This window comes from Cololabis saira, chromosome 2 (assembly GCF_033807715.1).
Source record: "Cololabis saira isolate AMF1-May2022 chromosome 2, fColSai1.1, whole genome shotgun sequence".
NCBI lineage: Eukaryota > Metazoa > Chordata > Actinopteri > Beloniformes > Belonidae > Cololabis > Cololabis saira.
In genome coordinates, this window is record NC_084588.1 from 44447034 (window position 1) to 44462558 (window position 15525).

The following is a 15525-nucleotide window of genomic DNA, read 5'->3' on the forward strand; positions in this document are numbered from 1 at the left end:
GTATGTCTCTCAGCCTTTAAATGGTTCTAATTTCCTAACCATTTGAATAAGTGTCACAAATGCTGTATTCAGTTCTAGGATTGGCTGCCTGCAACAGCTGAAGCTGCTAGTCTGCCATAGATGATTTTGCCTAAGCTCCCACTCTCATTCAGAACCCCCCACCCCCCTTTCCTATTGGAGAAAAACATTTCTATATCTTACCATGCTTCCTCTAGCTGCCCCACAATTAGAAAATGTGAGGGTCTCTCCAATGTGATCAGGAAAGAACTGCGGGGGTGTGGGTATCCGGTGATCACAGTGCTGGACATGTTTAATGATAAAATGGCTGAGTGGGGAAAAAAAAACAAATGTAATTCTATGTGGATGTACGGAGCTGTGGAGAGGGAATGGAAGTGAGATGGCTGGTGGGATAACCCTCCAGGGAAGACACCCCACTCTGGACATACCCATAAAATGTATGAAAAATGATTAGGCTGTGACTAATTACCCGTTTAGTGTCACCGAAAGTTGTTAAACAGACCATTGCCTTTTAATACCTAAAGTAAGGAATGGGATTAATTAAGCAGAAATGTATTCTTCTACCTTGCCAAATCTTCTCTCCCAGTCTCTAAAAACACCGTGTGATGGGGTTTGCACCTGAGGGAAATAGTTGCTAATGGTGTGAGGAAGACGTATCCTGTCCTCAGATTCAGTGCTCCTTTTTTTTTCCGTGAATAAATGAATGCGGTACAGGAGCAGCTGCGGCTATGAAATACAAGGCAGAGGACGAATAAAAGGTTTAGAGGGAAAAGGATTTATGACTGGACAACTGCTCCTGCCAAACACATGATCATTAAAAGGGAAATCCTCAATGCTTTATCATAAATATGTCAAGAGCATGCAGGTTTAAGAGGAGTGAAAAGCTAAAAATGACTCAAATACTGTATTCCCAACTTTTTCTCCACAGTTTAACTAAAAATAGGGGATTTTGTTTGTTGGGTTACACCTTAACAACATCATCTCCATCACTTATGTATCCACCTCCATCAGTAAGTGACATTTACTCTATAAATGAACAGCAAAAGAACAAACACAACCACAAGCATTATTTGTGAGCTATTGATTTTTAGAAAACACATTTATATTCTTTGGAAATTAAAATCTAATTGGGATCGATTATCCTTTTACTAGTCGTCACATATGCCGCCAGAGCTAATGTGATACAGCCCAGACTATTACTTTAAGAGTGCTGGTCTGCATTATAGTTCCCTGGATCATAATCATGGCCCAGGAAACTATTTAACAGACTTCAAATAGAGGTGCACCAGTCGATTAGCGGGGGACCAGAAGCAGCCAGCTTCCAGAAGAGAAGCTTTACAAGAATTTGGTATAAAAAGCATGTCTTCAATGATAGTTTTGAGAAAGGATTTTGAGAAAAAAAATTGAATCAGCTGCAGCTGGGATTGGCAGGTCTAAATCTTAAAAAATTGGGAATTGGCTTAAAAAATCGAAGTGCATCTTTGTTGTCAAATAAGTATATTAATCCTCAGTGTTCTTTAGATTGTGCACTGACCCTCTGTATTGATTGCTTAGATCAGCTTCCCCTACTTTGGCAGATGTAACATTAGAAGCTGTGCGAGGCTTTTAGAAAAACTGTAAGTGCTATTATATAGTTACAAATAGCTTTTCCCCTGAAAAACATTAGGGGTAAAAACTGGTCACCATTACATAAAGTGACATCTAGTGCTATAAACTGTAAATTACAATCAACTGTGACTTCAGAAATTGTGACTCCTACTTTCAGTACTCGAGTTGTAAAAAAAAATCAGGGGGGATGGTGGATTTTATCATATGGGGACAGATAATTTGTGCTGATTACAAATAATATAATATATTACAAATAATAGCACTGACCAAAACACCTGCAGAAATACTGCAGGAATGACATAGCAGCAGTTAAATGCAGCCTTCTGTAAGCTTTAAATATCCACTGGGCTTACATCAAATACATCAAAACACAACAATAAAAAACAGTTTTCTGAACTTATCAATATGACTCTGTCCTTCACAGGATAAGTAAAATGGATCACTGCAAAAACTCAAAATCTTAACAAGAATATTTGTCTTATTTCTAGTTAAAATGTCTCATTTTAGTAAAAAAAATCTCATTACACTTAAAACAAGACTCATCACTGGAAAAAACAACAATTTTCACCTGTTTCCAGTAGATTTTCACTTGAAATAAGTAGAAAAATCTGCCAGTGGAACAAGATTTTTTTGCTTGTAATAAGAAGATAAATCTTATCCCACTGGCAGATTTTTCTACTTATTTCAAGTGAAAATTTACTTGAAACAGGTGAAAATTGTCAAATAAGTTATTTTTCTGGTGTTATTTTTCTGGTGATGACTCTAAATGTTGAAATAGCAGTAAAACCACATTCATTGATGAAATGACATAAGGGATGGAAAGGGGGGATGGCAGTTTTACAGGGGGGATGATTTTGTCTGTTTTTATTTCAGGAGGGGATGATTTTGTCTGTTTTTATTTCAGGAGGGGATGATTTTGACCGTTTTTATTTCAGGAGGGGATGCCATCCCCCCTCATCTCGAGTACTGCCTACTTTTGATGAACATTGCTCAGTGTTAGGAATTCATGTTCAGATCTAATTAGCAAAGAGGTTTGACCATCAGATTCGCACATTCATAGAAGTGTGTTGCATGTGTTATTCTATCTTCTCCAACAATTTCAGTTAAATAAATGAATTGCAGAATACCTTTTTCAACATGTTCATTAGGCAACCATGGCAACACTGAATTGTGTGTCATTATTTGTGTGAAAGAGGATCAAAATAAGTATGTGTATCATACTGTGAATAATATGTCTGCCCCTCATTAAAAGTTAGTCAAACCTAAGCAGCACCCACACTCATTATTTGATGGTTTCTCCAACAATGCCTGGAGCATTGTATTTTTAATTGCGATACAAATAGGCCGGTGGCTGGGACAGATATGAGGTGGTGCGAAACACAATAAATTGTGTGTCATAGAAATTCTGTAATTATAAGGAAATTATTGCTTTTAAAAAACAATTTAAATAAACAAAAAGCTTGACACTATGTTCAGTGACCCAATTTCTAAAAATATCTGTCCGCAGTTTAATTTTAGTTGGTATGATCCAGATTTATGAATGTGGACAATAAGCCCTCAACTGCATTGTCTTTTATTGTCATGGGAAATTTGAATTGAGCTGTTACATATGGCTGGATTTAAAATCCAGTCCCTTTGAAATATGGATACACATGCTTTTTATAAGTTGTTGTCTTTAATGTTCATCCCACTTCTTAATGCTTGTGGTTTATCTTTTTAATTGATCAAAAAGTTGTTGTTTTTTTAATTTATTTTAAAAGTGAGTGAATTATAAATGTAAATGTAAGCTCTTGAGCGCTGCCAAAAGGGTAATTTTTGTGAATCTTGGACCATCTATCTATGTAGGATCTACAGCAGATACTTGATGTGGGAAGAGGATTCACACTAGTGAGTATCTGCTGAATTCATACCATTTTTATGTGAATGTAAAATGCACTGTACTGTAACAAAGTGGTCAAAATTCAACCTTGTCCTGTGATTAGGATTGATGGTGTGGTGACTAATGATTTTTTTTCCTTTCTTGTCAGTGCAAGACATCAGTACAGACGACAAAGTGATCCTACTGTTACCAGATAATTTGATTTGAAGAAGTCGAACTTTCATTGTATCTTTATTATTATTTGATAACATGCAAATGATAAAAAGAATAGTTGATACATGTACAAATAATGTACTAAACCATTTGATTAACTCTTTATTCTTTATGGACTGACCTTTTATCCATCTGTATCAGAATCTGTATCGGCCCATCAGAACACGACTTTCCCATTTTGGTCCAAATGATGCTCTTTGTTAAACCCAAAAGAATCAACACTGAAAACCTACTAGATTCTAGACCTTGTTTTCCATAGTATGAGCCTAATTTCAGATGTAAAAACACACTTACCAGCCTTATTCATATAGACGTTGCTCCTCGTCGGTAACTCAGGATGTGCAGTACCAGCACTTTGGCCACCAGCACACTTAAATGGGCAGAAACCACTGCCGTTCCTTGGATGAATTAGTTTAGTGTTTCCACTCCTGTTTGTGTGGTAAGTAAGTTTGAGCATTTAAAGGGAGGGATGGAGAGACATTCTCTGAAATGCTGTAATAAATCTTTCACTGCGCTGTTTCTACTTGCTTTAACGTCACTGCACATATACTTTCATATATACATACATATATACATATATACATTATATATATATATATATATATATATATATATATATATATATATATATATATATATATATATATATATATATATATATATATATATATATACATATACATATACATATACATATAAAATTATGCAAACTGTAAAATTGCCTGTTTAGCCTAACGATCTGTGGGAAGTTATCCTTAATGTCTAATTTCTTTCTGGTAATAAGATGTTAGTATGGCTGCTTCGTACAGCTCCTGCAGAAGGTGGTAAATTCAGTGTCGAGGAAGCGGAGATCAGTCTGTCAGCTGCAAGATTTATATTTTACATGCTGGTAAATTCCTGGTCCAACACCCTGGGTGCCAGGAAGCCGAGCCTGACTGCCCGACACCAGGCCGTTTAACTGCTGTGCTTTCTGAGCTTTCAAGCCCATAGCGAGGGACTGAAAGCAAAAACATAAAGAACATATAACATATTGAACTTATGCCCTGATTGCTTTGTATTAAAGCCATTGACCTAATGGTGGATCAAGTTTAATGGAATAGCTCTGTAAGTAGTTTATGATGTAACTTAAGATCCAACACATTATTCTATAGTCATACTGATCCCTTTTTAGTGAAGCACATGTTAAAGGAAAATTAAGATTTAATCCATTCACTTTTAAAATGAGCATCCTTTCCTTGTGGAGATGTTGCAGCCTCATTACCTGGGTGAATTAAAGAATCAATCACAGTTGGGGAGGAAAACCAAAAAAATCAATAAATATATATATTTTTACTTATATACATATACATATATACATATATATATATAGATTAAGAATGATAATTATTGTTATGCATCATAATTATTATGAAATGCAATTATTTTTCGTTATACAGGTAATACGTAATTCTTTTTATTTATATGGCTTTATACGGGTGCTGGTGTTGGGTGTTTTTTCAGCTTTGTTTCTCTTTCAATTTATGTACCGTACATTTCTGTATATACTGTGACAGTGCTGAGTGTGATGGAGATTTCAGTTTCCCTTTGGGAACCTCCCAAAGGGATTAATAACGTTGTCTATCTGTCTAATAGATAGTATGTATGTATATATATATATATATATATATATATATATATATATATATATATATATATATATATATATATATATATACATTCATATATATATACACACACGAGTGTGTGTGTTTTTCTGAGGAATTTTCAAGGAAATAATGGAGTTTTTTTCCTTTTTCTTTTTGTTCTGATGTTGCCATTTTCACCAGTGTTGTTTTCATGATGATGCAACACTTCAACGTATACAAAAACTCCCACCCAAAAAACAAAAAAAAAACAGGTTGATTTATGACAGTAAAGTGAAGCGCATGAGATTTCTTTTTACCAACCGCTGCACCCAACTTGAATGCAAATCTAAGTGAAAGCACTGAAGTTGCCCTTGATTTGTATTTATTAGTTTCTTTCAAAACACCTTACTTAATGAAATCCCACAGCTATTCATCTTTTGACATATCTCTGAGCTACTTTGTCAGCAAGCTGCCATGAGTTTGCAAACTGATCCTGACATTTGACTAATTGCAGTCATTTGAGAATGATCACTGCTGTAATGTATTGGAAACGCACAGCAGCAGAACACAACAGCCCCCCCCACAGTGCACGCCTGGTGACCCACTTTCTAGCTCCAGTAAAGGGGAGGCTGTAAACACACTAGAAAACTAAACTAATTGGAGCAAGAAAAGTAGAGTAGAAACTATTGTAACTAAATCCTTTTTTACATGGTTCAGTCTGATTTTCTTCTTTTTCTTTAAGCAGAAGGCAGGAAATAATCATTAGCATAATCCCTCTAGCATAATTGAACTCCAGTTTGTTCCCCTCCCCTCTGCTCCACGGTGGAAGTGCCGAATGACTCTTACCTGTCCTTGCCACCTTCCAAATGGCTGGCTGTTTGATGAAGACCTCTGTCACAGCCTCCTGGGCACGGAAAGAGGGCTCATTACAGAAAGAAGAATGCATAGGAAGGAATGAAGAGAGGAAAGTGAAAGAGTGCGGGGGAGAGAGAGTGTATGGTCTACACTGTGGAGAAAGTAGTAAATATGATTGATGGGGAAAACCCTTTGTAAGGTGAAATAAGGGGCACTTGGGGACTTGTCGTATACGTTGCACCTGTCTTATCATCATTTAACTCTTATTTGTTGGCCTTACTAAACTGTCAGCAATTCCCTGCCTTCTTGGCCTTTACCTGTAAAATGCCATGAAAATGCTGACAGGCTGCCAAATCAGAGCGGCCTGGAAAGGACTGCTGCTGCTTTTTCTTGACTTCTCTGTTTTCTCAGAATTAGACACACACTGAGAGGTGCACTTAGCTGCATTTGTATCCCACAGTCCACCTTTCAAATGCAAATCCACTTAACAGTGACTTCTCTGATAGATTATTTTCCTTCCCCAACCTAACAGGAACAATGTAATATCTTTTTTCTTTTTTTTATCATTTTGTCCCCAGAGAGATGTTTTTTTTTTCGTTCTTCTTCTTCTTCTTTTCCTACAGGCTTTCATTGATGTTTCCTGTACTTGTATATTTTTGTCTGGAGCAGTTCAATTGTCTTTTTGTCGTATTCCTCGCTCAGCTGAGCGTGTCATTACACAGATCATTTGTGCACAATTTAATGTAGTATGCAACAAGCTTACATTTCAATGGAGCAGTTGGAGGCATCATAGTATCAGCCTCAACCATTTCTCTTGCCGTCTATCGTTTCCACTCACCGTCAGAAATTGCTGCAGCAGTGATTCTGACTCCTCTTCCTTGCTCAGTCATGCCACGTTTTAACCTTACATTGCAAGCTTTTCCAATTATCAGTCAGGTAATGTGATGAAAAATGTAACTCACACTCTTTAGCTTAGGCGTGCTAATCAATTGTTTTTCAAGTGCGGTGCATCATGAAATTGTATCAATCTGTTACTTTATGTTGGCTTAATAGACACAGAAGCTGTAGGAGTTGTACATTTTTCATTTACTTTTGAGTGTTGGTTGTAATCAGTTGTGCTTTCGGATTTTGGGTGAGCCCGAGTGGGAAGGTCTTAAATCAGTTATTGGGCATTAATCGCTAGCTGCTTCAGTGTAACGTTACACTTCAGTTTTCACGGATAACAAAAGAATAAACCTCTATTTATTTGTGTTTTTTGGCGTCGGTGGTATGTGCAGCCTTGCCCAGCCACAGTCTATTATAACAAACACACAAACACACACAAAAAAAAAGAAATAGAAGATTCTGGGGCTTAATCAGTGAAATAGCTTCTTCATGTTAACCTGCCATAGCAAAATAATTATCTGACCTTCTGACTCCTCAGTAGCATACTGTTATACACAGTACTCGAGTTGAGGGGGGATGAGGGGGGATGGCATCCCCCCTGAAATAAAAACGGTCAAAATCATCCCCCCTGTAAAACTGTCATCCCCCCTTTCCATCCCTTATGTCATTTCATCAATGAATGTGGTTTTACTGCTATTTCAACATTTAGAGTCATCACCAGAAAAATAACACCAAAAAAATAACTTTTTGACAATTTTCACCTGTTTCAAGTAAATTTTCACTTGAAATAAGTAGAAAAATCTGCCAGTGGGACAAGATTTATCTTCTTATTACAAGCAAAAAAATCTTGTTCCATTGGCAGATTTTTCTACTTATTTCAAGTGAAAATCTACTTGAAACAGGTGAAAATTGTTTTTTTTTTTTTCCAGTGATGAGTCTTGTTTTAAGTGTAATAAGATTTTTTGCTAAAATGAGACATTTTAACTAGAAATAGGACAAATATTCTTATTTTGAGTTTTTGCAGTGATCCATTTTACTTATCCTGTGAAGGACAGAATCATATCGATACGTTCAGAAAACTGTTTTTTATTTTTGTGTTTTGATGTATTTGATGTAAGCCCAGTGGATATTCAAAGCTTACAGAAGGCTGCATTTAACTGCTGCTATGTCATTCCTGCAGTATTTCTGCAGGTGTTTTGGTCAGTGCTATTATTTGTAATATATTATATTATTTGTAATCAGCACAAATTATCTGTCCCCATATGATAAAATCCACCATCCCCCCTGATTTTTTTTTTACAACTCGAGTACTGGTTATACATGAAAAATACCTAGTTCTCATTACTTTGCATGACACTGTACCAAGTCATCCCAAAAGCACGGGTTTATCGTAGGAGCTACCACCCCCACTCCTGGTGCTAGCCACCGGCCCTGCCCTTCATCACCTGTGAAGGTCTAATTTTATCTGTGGTCGTTGCATGGCTCTTCATTAATCACTCCCCAAAGCCAATCACATGGTGACTGATAGTTGACCTGGCCTTGTCTGGCCATCCCTCTTGTGAAGGGAGTAGCTATTTGGTTTGCTGGGGCACCGTGTTGTATAGATCTCGTGGCCGATTGTGAGAGCTGCCTGTGTGTGCATAAAAGCAGCGTTGTCCTCTACACAGGCAATGTAACCCTGTGCCACCTGTACAGTGCACCTGAGGTCCAGCATATTATTCTGCTACTGCTGACTCTGGGCTCACACAATGACTTTGCCGGAGTGGAAAGTGTACATTTTTTGCTCAGTGACATGAAACTTTTTTTACACGTTTAACCAGAATCTGAAACACAGAGTTAACATTTTGTCTCTTGGTTGGATATGTGCAATGAATGGAAAGGGGTGTGTGCATCAGAGAGAGATGGGAGAATGCTTGCTCTTTTACCTGCAGGATATAAATGGCACAGAACTCAAACAAATCCATCTCAGGTACACTGGCCATTAGCCAATCCATACTAATCAGTGATACCGCATTGGGCTCTCCACTGCATGGACCCTTACCAATCAGTAAAGACAACAAAGATCTGTCATCCTTTTACCTCTTCTCACTCAAGGAGACAAAGGCCATAGAGTTCAATGCGGCACCTGTGTAGGAAATCTATAAACTGAGAGGCATATTTGTTCATTCTAGCGCAATGTTCACCTTTTTTAAAGTAGTGTTTCCTCATCCTGTTTGTTAGTCACTCAGTGGAGTGTCCTTCTGGATGTGATTAAATTGATTAAGCATGGGCACCAATACATCGCTCAGCGCTGATGTCAAAACACAGGTGGTATGACTCACTTTGCAGCTTTCTGAAAGATATTTCGCATAATCTCCTCTGATGGGCTGGCCTAGCCAAAATGACGTCCAGGGGGATGTGCTGGGTCTGTTTATATTGATCTCCATTAATTGCTGTGACATTGAAATATGAAATTAATGTGAGGCAATATATGATTCAGAAAATATCTCCTGGCTCACTCACAGTGTACAGAAAAGACATTTAAGAGGCACGCACATTTGCACACATTCACAAACACACAACATCTGTTTTTGTATTCGGTGGCATTGGAAAAGGATCCTTTGGTTGGCAGGTAACTTGGCAGCGGTGCGCTCAGGTTTTCCGAACCTTTGGATGCATCCTACCGTTGTCCTACAAAGAACTGAGGACGAAGCTCTGCCCTATTAGAGATGAATAATGAGCCTGTTGGCAAAAGAGACATTGCTAATGTTTTGTCCAAATATCTCAAATCTGTCCCCAATGATAATGTATTCTGTGCCGGAGCCAAACAGCTTTGTATTTTAAGAGCTGATTTCATTGTAGATATGATTTATAAAATCTGCAGAGTGGTGGAGGAAAAAAAAGGAATTCCTATTACGTTTTAATGTCTTGACGGGTGCCTGGGCGTCACAATATAAGCTTAGTTTGTTCTCCTGTAATGGATGCTTTGCCTGTCTGGTGGCATAGTTTTGTTTGTTTATGCTAACGGCTGTGATGACCTGTTGGTCCCCAATCTAGCAGGGAAATGGCAGCCAATGCTTCGGGGAGCGAACCATTGATCTCTCTTCAGTGCCTCTTTCTTCACAGGTACTTGGGATTAACTGAGCCAGAGCAGGACAAAGGGAAAACCAGACAAAACCATTATAAAAAACAGAAAAAAAGGAACTCACAAATTACCGCTGGTGTACGGAGGTACAGCACATCATCCTTAGGCTAATTAATGCTTGTGTGGCCTCCACCAAGCGCCTGGTATGAAAGTTTACTGTCTACTCTCCTTATATTGGCCTCTCGAGGCTCAATGTTGCTTAAACAGCACAGATGCAATTTGCTTAAGCACCGCACTGTCCAACAACTGTTATACAGGAGCACACAAGATAAAACAGACATGGGCTGTTATGGATGTGCTTCTCCACAGTACTTATTAATAATCTTCAGTGTTGCCGTGGTCGTTTTTAATTGGTTCCTTGGATAGCAGTACAGGTATGAAGGGACTGCTTTGGTCATTCTCAACAAAAATCAACTTGACTTGATTACCAAATGCTATTTTTAGCCATATTTTGAACAGTTATTGCTTTTATCAATTTAGGAGAGTCAGAAAGAGTGCACAAAAGAAGGAGATACCATCATGTCTCCCTCCTGTACAAGGTTAAGTCCCCATTGGGCGATCAAAAGTAGAAAGGTCAGCCTCAATGGAGTCAGCAAGGATTTTCCACTTAAAGATTTCAACATTTCACGTTTTCTTTTCAAACTTGAAAACACAAGGGTGAGGGGTCCCTGCACACAAAGCTGTTCCCCAGGGTAGATTATTGCTCTGATGGAAGGAAAAAAAAAAAAGAAAGAAAAATCATTGAGCAGGAACGCTTTCTTTTCACCATCAGCTCTCACTCCTGGATGCACATTTTTTGAAATGTCAGTTCTTTAGGGCAACAGTTGTAATTTTTGTTCTGCTCAGTGTAAGTAAATAGATCTGACTGTGAGTTTTTGTTCGCAGATCTCCGGAGAGAGGCATGCATGCTCAGCAAAGAGACCACTCACTGCAACCTCCCTCTAACATATTGATCAGGAATGGCTATTGGCACCAGCGCTGTGAATAAAATGCTGCTCCACTGAGTTCAATTCCCCACTGGGCAACTGAATAAAAAGACAAAACCTTTAGCACTCTTTTTTTTTTTTTTCTTCCCAAGACCTCAATTTAGCTCCGCTGCTAAGTCTAATGACGCAACTAGCAGGCACAGACGAAAGAGAAAAATTGGAAATGTCACTGTTGTGGAGCACGATTTCTGGAATATCTTTCTGCCTTTGCCACTGATGTGTTTCAGCCTCCGCAGCAGGCCAAGAAAAAAATAACAATAGGATGTTATATGAAATTAAGGGCAAGCATATACTGTTACTTTCTGACTACTGTATCTTCAGAGTTGTTTGTTGACAATAAAGAGAAGAGGAAGAGGCTTGACATATGAATCTGGAGACATTTCCCTCCTGGAAGCAGTAATCCCCCTTGACATTTGAAATTACTGGAACATGAAAAAGACAGTATTTATACAGATTCAGAGTACAGAATGAAAAACATTTTGTGTCAACATTATAGGAGAAAGTATTTCTTTTTTTTTTTTTTCGTTACCTCTGTTATTATGTGACGACTGGAAGATACCTTTAATACTTCAGTTTTGAACATTTAAAATGTTGTGATAAAAATGATTTAATTTGTAATCTCTGTCACTGGTTCAAATGGTTACACCTAGGAAGTCCATCCACCTCATCTTTTAACATTAGAACAGGCACTAACCTTTTGGTCCACCAGTAACCGTCATCTGAATGAGCACATTTCATTTTCCCTGAGCCTCAGAATGACTTTATGAAGTCAATTGATTTCCCATATATCATTTATTTATTATGTAATTTATTTATTTGTCGTTAATCTATGAGCTATGTATTTAATATTAAATAATGCACAGTTCTCTTCATGAGATTTATGATAAATTTCAGGCTCTCTCAGTAGTCCTTTGTTTTCTGTTTGGTTGGAATATAGGGCAGTACAGTTTGGGTGCTCTTGTCCGAAACAGTTTGTGTGCTGCTATTTCGTAACAGTTTTTTGCGGCAGCTGGGGTTTAAGAGACCTTTTCTGGGTAGTGTGTGAGCTCCCGTTGTCCCTTTCACTGGTGAAGACACATACGAAGGGTCCAGACAGTTATGGAGGAGTGAGTGCTCCGAGGAAGAACGTCTGGGGGCGACGGAGCTGGCCAGGAGGCCGGGCTCAGTATCGCTATCCGGAGTAGCACAGCCACTCTTGTCCTCTTGTAACTCCTCTTGCTCTTCCTCCTCGTCGTCATCGCAGCACAATGCATGGTACAGAATTTTGTCACTGAAGCGCACTCGTTCTCTCGTGCCGGACGTACGGGAGGTCTTTTGGCTGTACGAGGAGCTGCTGGCCTCCTCGCTGGATGAATCTGGAGTAATAATGCGAGGCCCGTTGGGGATGGGCAGCCCTCCGTTCATCTGAGAGTACACCGAGGCAGTGGTGGGGGGCGGGCTGGGGGTCTGGGTCTGGGTGGGGATGCTCCCGCGGCCCAGCTCCGCTCGTAGATCCCCCGGCTGCTCGCATGTCCTGCGGGTAGGCATGGGACGATATGAAAATTTCATATCACGATATTAGTGGACAAAAACATCACGATTACGATATTATCACGATATTAGCGTGTCGCTTATAAAATTCTTAAAATGCAAGGAAAAACACTAACCGTGGATCCACTGGTTCCTTCAGAACATTTATTCTCAAATCATTCTCAACACAGTGACACTTGAGGTAGAGAACCAATAGTGTACTGTAAATGTTATGCATTACAAAGTGTAAACTATAGTACCGGTACCGGTACTTATTTGAACTTTCTTTTTTTGTAAGAAAATACTTCCCTGAGAGTCGAAAGAAATAAGTGACAAATAGAAATAAAGTGACAAAGTAGAGCCAAATGCACACTGATTGTATTACTCTCTGAAACTTTAACAGTGGCTGGCTGCCTGCTACTTAGTACGGCTATCTGGAAAAATAATAAAATAAAGGCACTGCTCTGTAGTATACAAAACAAAAGCTGCATGGCCAACACAAAGATTGAGTGAAAATAAAGTGCCACAGTAGTCAAATGCACACGGATTGTACTACTCTCTGAAAAAATATGAAATAAATAATAATAATAAATAATATTAATAAAATACATGAAAAAAATAACACTGGCTTCTACCTGGCTGGTAGCCTTGTGTGACCAAAAAAAAAAATAAAAAAAAAATAAATAAAAAAAATTTGGCGATAATTACAGTACCCCACGATAACGTTATCGCGGCCGTTTTTTATCGCGATATACGATAATATCGTATATCGCCCCATGCCTACCTGCGGGAGGACGCGCCGGCGGCCTCTAGGTAGCTGCAGAACTCCCAGCTGTCAGAAAGCACATCTGCGTTGAGGAAGTCGAGCCGGAAGGCTTCGCCCAGACCCCGCTCGCTGCTGGACGTGCTGCTGGCCGTGGCCACCGTCCAGTCATCTGGCTCCAGGTCAAAGTCAAAGTCGGACGTTAGTTTATCGATTTGACCCACCACCTGGAGGAGAGAGGAGCAAATACAAGAAAGAAGAACCAATGAAATATTGTTAAAGTTACTGTAGCACACTCCTGGACAAAACTTTTTAATATGTTTACTTTTAACCACACTAATACCACAGCTTTACGGGTATTAGTGTAGGATAATCAAATCAGCTGAACCATCACCGTGGTGCAGACCTAAATCTGAACAACTATTAGAGGATTAACATTTTCCTTTCATACCGCCTGTATTGAAGTAATAGTCAAAGTAAATGCAAGAATGAGTGTGTTTTATTTCTAACAAGCCTTTTTGATGGGGAGGCTCTGCTCACAGAGCAGGAACAGACTCTCTTCAAGTAAATAAAGGGTTTACCAGCAAGCTCATTTTAATGTAAAGCTATGAGAGACTTTGCTCGATACTGCAGGTGCCGGCTCCCACTGAGTGCCCCCCCGCTGGCAAGTTTAAGAAAATCCAGGATTCATTCTGCGAACAGATCTGAGTTTTTCCTTTATTGCGTACCGCTAAACAGCCTTCATCCATAAACCTTAATTGTTTGTTCTAACGTTTTGAAATTGCTTTTGTTCCCACTATGGCCTCCTGTGGACAGGTGTTGTAAATTACCTCAATGCTACATCAGGACAAAATTAAATATCCACCGAAATGAGGTTGTAACATTGAGAAAGTGTCACGGCTCATCAAAGAAGGCTTCCGAGACAGAACGACAAGCGCAGGAGAAGCTTTCTCGGCTAAGTGGTTGAAGCTTTCTCGCCGAAAATCCAGTCGCTGGTTAGATTTGTCTTGATCCTTTACTGTAGCTCCCGGGATGAACGAGCTAAAAACTTGACAGCCCCGCAGCTTTACTGTATGTACTCTTCACCCAGTTATTTTGATGCATGTACTTGGTGTTTATGGTAATTCCAGTGCTTTTGTAATGCAAGTTGAAATGTTCAGCATGCTGCATGGAAATGTATCACTTAAAAGCATTTCATTTTATTGCAACCTCAAAATTGACCTCAGTGCTTCTATCATCAGCAGTCATAGTGTGGAGTGTTTTATGAATAGAAAGCACTTAAGTTGAAATTACCCTGGTTTTTTTTGGCGACACCTAAAAAGGTAGGGCCTTTACACTTGACATTTTAGGACCTTCAATCAGTATGTTCTTCTCTCAACAACGGTTTATTGTGAATTGAAAACACGCAGATCTGATGTAGCTGGTGATGAAACGATACTGTCCAGAAACTATTTTTCTTTTTCTTTAACGACTCATACATATCAGTTTTAAACAGAGGTGTCAAAAGTATTCACATTCATTACTCAGGTAGAAGTATAGATACTAGAGTTTAAAAATACTCCTGTAGAAGTTGAAGTATCAACTCAAGTTTTTTACTCAAATAAAAGTATAAAAGTACTGGTTTCAAAACTACTTAACGTATAAAAGTAAAAGTAATGTAAGGGGGAAAAAGGCCATTAAGGACAAAAGCCATTGAAAATGAATGCATCTTAGTATAATGCAAATATATTAAAGAACCATATATGTGTACTATTGAGCATTAACATGTGTTTCAGAGAGCAGGAGATATGATGACTAGTTGCCTATAAGTATTAATGGTGCAAAAAGTCAAACTTCAGAGGCATGTTATCATTTATCCTAACCTTTATTGGAATGTACATCCAAGTTTAGTTGCAGGAATCTGAGGGAACGGATGTAAGAACAAAACTGGACAAGAACATCTGAAACAACCACAACCAAATTCACTCTATCCGGATGGAGCAATTTAACTGGATAGTTTTTTTTTTTAAAGGCCGAAATGAAATAGAGTAACAAGGCTGTTTTTAAAATGTAAGGAGTAA

General features: G+C 38.6%; 1 protein-coding gene across 3 annotated transcripts in view; it reads right to left on the reverse strand.

Moving 5' to 3' along the window:
- Positions 1-9584: 9584 nt before the first annotated feature.
- insyn1 (inhibitory synaptic factor 1) overlaps positions 9585-15525 on the reverse strand; it is a 128962-nt gene continuing 123021 nt past the window's right edge. For all 3 annotated transcript variants that reach the window (XM_061746253.1, XM_061746269.1, XM_061746260.1), the window contains exons 3-4: positions 13487-13692; positions 9585-12706 (exon numbers count right to left, since the gene is read on the reverse strand). In XM_061746253.1, the coding sequence (XP_061602237.1) occupies positions 12094-12706; positions 13487-13692 (819 nt within the window). In that variant the 3' untranslated portion in view covers positions 9585-12093. The remainder of the gene's footprint in view (positions 12707-13486; positions 13693-15525) is intronic.